At 40.0% G+C, this 4,413-nt stretch overlaps 1 protein-coding gene across 1 annotated transcript in view; it reads right to left on the bottom strand.

Moving 5' to 3' along the window:
- Thbs4 (thrombospondin 4) overlaps positions 1 to 4,140 on the bottom strand; it is a 65,580-nt gene extending 61,440 nt beyond the window's left edge. Inside the window, exon 1 of the mRNA XM_012512601.2 lies at positions 4,027 to 4,140. Within this exon, the coding sequence (XP_012368055.2) occupies positions 4,027 to 4,108 (82 nt within the window). The 5' untranslated portion in view covers positions 4,109 to 4,140. The remainder of the gene's footprint in view (positions 1 to 4,026) is intronic.
- Positions 4,141 to 4,413: the final 273 nt, after the last annotated feature.

The raw sequence follows: 4,413 nt of genomic DNA, 5'->3' as shown, positions 1-4,413 counted from the left end.
AGAAAGAAAGAAAGAAAGAAGAAAGAAAGAAAGAAAGAAAGAAAGAAAGAAAGAAAGAAAGAAAGAAAGAAAGAAAGAAAGAAAGAAAGAAAGAGAAAAAGAAATCTCTGTGCTGGGCATCATGTTACACACTTGTGATTGCAGCATTTGTAAGGCTAAAGCAGGAGGTTTGCCATCAGTTTGAGGTCATTCTGAACTACATAGTGAGTTCAAAGCCAGCCTGAACTATATAGCAAGACTCTGCCTCAAACAAACAAATAATAAAAAAAAAATTAAAAAAGTAGAAAAAAGTTCTATTGTAAAAACAAATAAAATGATGTGGTTTCTACTTCTTAACTGTACGCTGATGGATACAGCTGGTCTACAAACACTGAAATTTGCATTTTTATTTGTATAAGTTGCTTTTGATCAAACAAGCTGCACTTTTCCTACCAGTTTTGTATGACTTCTGAAGCCTAAGACTTGTGATACCAGAGCCATTTAAAAGGCAAAGGCAAGATCTAAACAAGACTTACAAAAGCATTTGACTTTCTTTTACATTATTAAAATACTCTTTGAACAATTTCACACTCAGTAGAAAATTCAATACCTAGAACCATCTACTGAAAACAGGGTATTGATAAATTATAAAGAACTTTTGAAATCAATAAGATAAAGCATCCTTACAGAAAAATGAGCAAGGAACATGAAAAATGATTTACAGGAAAAAAAGAATTACAATTTATCAACAGGTGTACAAATACACATTCACAGCTTACCTAATGATGAAGGAACCTGCTAGAATATAATTTTCACTATTAATCTGGAAAGATGCTAATGCAATAATATTCAGCTGGTGGATATACTATGTGGTAAGATTTAAACTAGTGTAGGGGGCCTGCACATTAGCTCATCTGTTTAAGTGTTTGCTTAAACAAAGCAGTCAGGCTCAGGATGCTGTGGTTCGATCCCCAGATCCTCAAGCCTTGCCAGACCTGCCCTGAAGGCATCCTGAGCCAGTCCCCGCAAAAAAAAATTCCTTCTAAACTAGTATGTAAGGGCTGGCCAAATAGCCCAGTGGATTAAAGTGCCTGCAAGCAGGTGCAGGAGCCAGGGGTTCGATCCCTGGGCCTGCCTTGCCAGCCCCACCCCTGGGGCACACTGAGATGGCAAATGAGACAGGGCATGGTGGCAATGCCTGTAATCCCAACTCATGGGAGACTGTAAACAGAAGAATCACTACGAGGCCAATCTAGTAGTGAGACCCTGAACACCCTATAGACTCTTCCCTAAAATACAGAAAAAGATGAATAAAATTTTGGGCTGGAGATATAGCTCATGAAATAAGTGCTTGTGTGGCAAGCACAAGCTCTTGAGTTCAATCCCTGGTACCACACACACACACAAAAGGAATAAACTAGTATATAAACATTTTGAAGACAATTTAAGTAACAATACCAAAAGCCCAAAAATGTACATGGTCTTTAACCTATCAATTATATTTATGAAAATTCATTCAAAGAAAATAATAGGTGATACAGTAAATTAGTTGATTGCAAGGATATTTGTCATCAGTGGTAAGCCTAGAATTTCTGTTTAGGAAGGCATTAGTAAAATTTTAATTGGGAGAAACAGACATTGTGGAAGTTTGGTTGGCATGATACTCTGTATTAATACACAGATGGTCCTTAGAAAAGAAGAAAGGGCTTACTGAAATTTAAAGGGATGTTTAGTGCTGAACCAAGACATTTGATGCTTCAATAAATTATGGTTTACAATATCCAATACTGGAAATAACTTTAGTGTTCTACATTACAAACCTAGATAGAGTAATTCTGGTCAGAATACCATCTATTTTGCCATCTACTTTAAAGTGAAGATAAATACAGGCATAGAAAGGCATTCATGATAGAATACATACAAAAGATGATAAAACTGCAATATGGTTCCACTTGATATATTTGCATAGAAAGATATATGAAATGAAAGATGATATAACAAGATATGACAACAGGTTAATATTCAAAGTAGCTCTCTTTAGGTTGAATAAGTTTTTTCTTTCTTTTTGCTTATTCAGTTTCTATCTTCACTGTTTTGCACTGAAGAGGTAATAAGAAAAAAATGAATAAATAAAACAGGAAAACCCTAGTTATTCAAAACCATTCTTTTAAAAGACAGCTTGTCTTCAAACTAAATCTCTAATGTTTCTATAAGAAGACTTTACTCAACAATGGATTTAACACTAGAGGTGTTGCAAAGCATAATATCCATTGTGCTCCCTCTGACACCCTGTCCTCATACCATGAAGACAGCCATCTACTATATTTCAAAGGGGAGAATGGATTTAATTTCCAGGTAAGTGGAAACTTTACATTTTCACCAATGAGGCAAAAGAGAGATAAGATAAAGTGTTTAAAATTTCCATTCAAGAAAAGACGTCTTTAGAAAAATAAAGATGTGTTCAAAAATGGGAGTTGAGGACCAAACTTTTGGTACTCTTGATCCTTGTTTTGACTTTGATCAGGTCCATTACTAAACTCAAGCCAAACTTCTGTGTTTTGAGGTGTGTGGTTTATCTGATCCATTTGCTGCTCTCCCAAGAGGCAGAGTTGGGATTAGTTAGTAATGACTTTAGTGTTTTGAAAAGGAAATGAGATGCTATCATTTGCTATTAATGTCATTATATCTTAGTAAAAGTACCAGGATACAAGCACATGCTTCAGTGTTAGCAGTGAAATTACTGCTACCAAAGAGCCTGACTATTATGGTATGTAAATTGAGTACACACTAATTTAAGGCCATCAAGGCAGCTCAGAAGGAAATAAATGTATGCAAATTATCCAGTTAAGTTGATAACTATAGACTATCTAGATAACTCAATAAAAGAATCTACCAGAAACTTGACATAATCAGATCACCTATCCAACCTAAATTAACAAAACTAGTTACGTTGCATAGTCAATTTCAAATCTTAATAAAATTACCAGGTCTAAGAAGCATAACCTATACCTAAGGAATATTATGAGGTTGTGTGCTTACATATCAGGACCTACCAAATAGCTTCTGCAATAAGAAAACTTTTTAGTTGTTTTTAAAATTTCTTTTTTTACCTTAGAGACACACAAGCCACAATGCACATTACAAACCACTGCATTTAAAGTATTTCAATCCAAACAAAGATGAGCAGCACAACATCTCCAAACCATGATTCTGATTGTCTACCTGGAGTCAAAGTGAGTTATTCCATGACAAAAAGAAGTTTAAGGGGTGCTCCCTGTAGGGGGCAGTGAGGGCAGCTCAGAGAATACACTCTTTGTTCTGGCTTCATAAGGAGCAACAATTTTTAACTTGAAACTGTGTGTTTTATTTCCCAAATCTGCAATAAATAAACCCAGGCACCAAGTTCAAATAGGAAGACCAAAATGGATAGCCAGTCAGAGCCCTAAGATCTTTTCTTGTTTAAATCATTTCCTTTTGGTCTTCACAAGAAATTCTGTTTAACTTTCACTGCTTTCTGAGGACAGCTCATTTTCACCCAATTTCACAGAGCAATTTGAACACTATCATCTCAAACTATTTATCAAATATTTACTTTTTCATGGAAAAAAGATCAGTTTTGCAGCTCTTCCCCTGTATCTCAAAAACCAAGAAAAGGGACCCACTCTTAAAAGTGCCTTCTCTGTGGGTGCCACCCAATAAAACAAGTGTTCCCAGGGAATGCGGGTCGAGCCCAGGCAACTACAGGGACTTAGGGCGCAAGGACTGCATGGAAGGGAAAGCGCACCTCAGAGGAACCTGCCCGAGTACCACTGGGCTTTCACCGTGCACCTTGTACCAGCAGTGCTTGGGAGGTCCAGGAACCTGGGAAGAGCTTTGCAGCCAATCCCAGGTCCTTGCATGGACTTGGTAGTGAATTTACACCTCCTACAATGTTGTTCAGAAACTGGCCACGTCCCCTCCTGCCTGGGCACCTTCCAGGCGCTGCGTACCACTTCCACTCCCAGGGAGCTTCTGCGCCGGTCGCAGGGCTCGCGCGAGGGCACTCACCCTGAGGTGCGGCCTGGGAGCCCCACAGCTGCAGGGCCAGGTGCAGGAGAAACGCAGCGGCGGTGAGGCTCGGTTTCCGCATGGCTGCTGTGTTCGGGATGCCCGCGTCGCTATGGCGTCGGGAGGACTCTTCTGCCAGCTGGGCTCCGTGGACGCCGCCTGCGCTTTATGGCCCCTCTGGTTGGGGCGGGGAGGACGGAGGCCGGCGGCCCCTTGGCATGGAGCCCCAAGGGCTGGAGCGTGGGGACCCAGCGCCGGCCCTCAGCTCTCTGCAGCTCCTCCCGTTTTCTGAAGAGCCCACCCTCTGGTCAGGCTTCTGGCACTCCTCTCGGTCCCTCTGACCACATCTTAAAGTCCAGGAAAGTTCTGTCCCCTCTGTGCAAAGAA

This window comes from Octodon degus, unplaced genomic scaffold (genome assembly GCF_000260255.1).
Source record: "Octodon degus isolate 3935 unplaced genomic scaffold, OctDeg1.0 scaffold00238, whole genome shotgun sequence".
In the NCBI taxonomy this organism is placed as follows: Eukaryota; Metazoa; Chordata; class Mammalia; order Rodentia; family Octodontidae; genus Octodon; species Octodon degus.
This window is presented reverse-complemented; position numbering and strand designations above follow the sequence as displayed.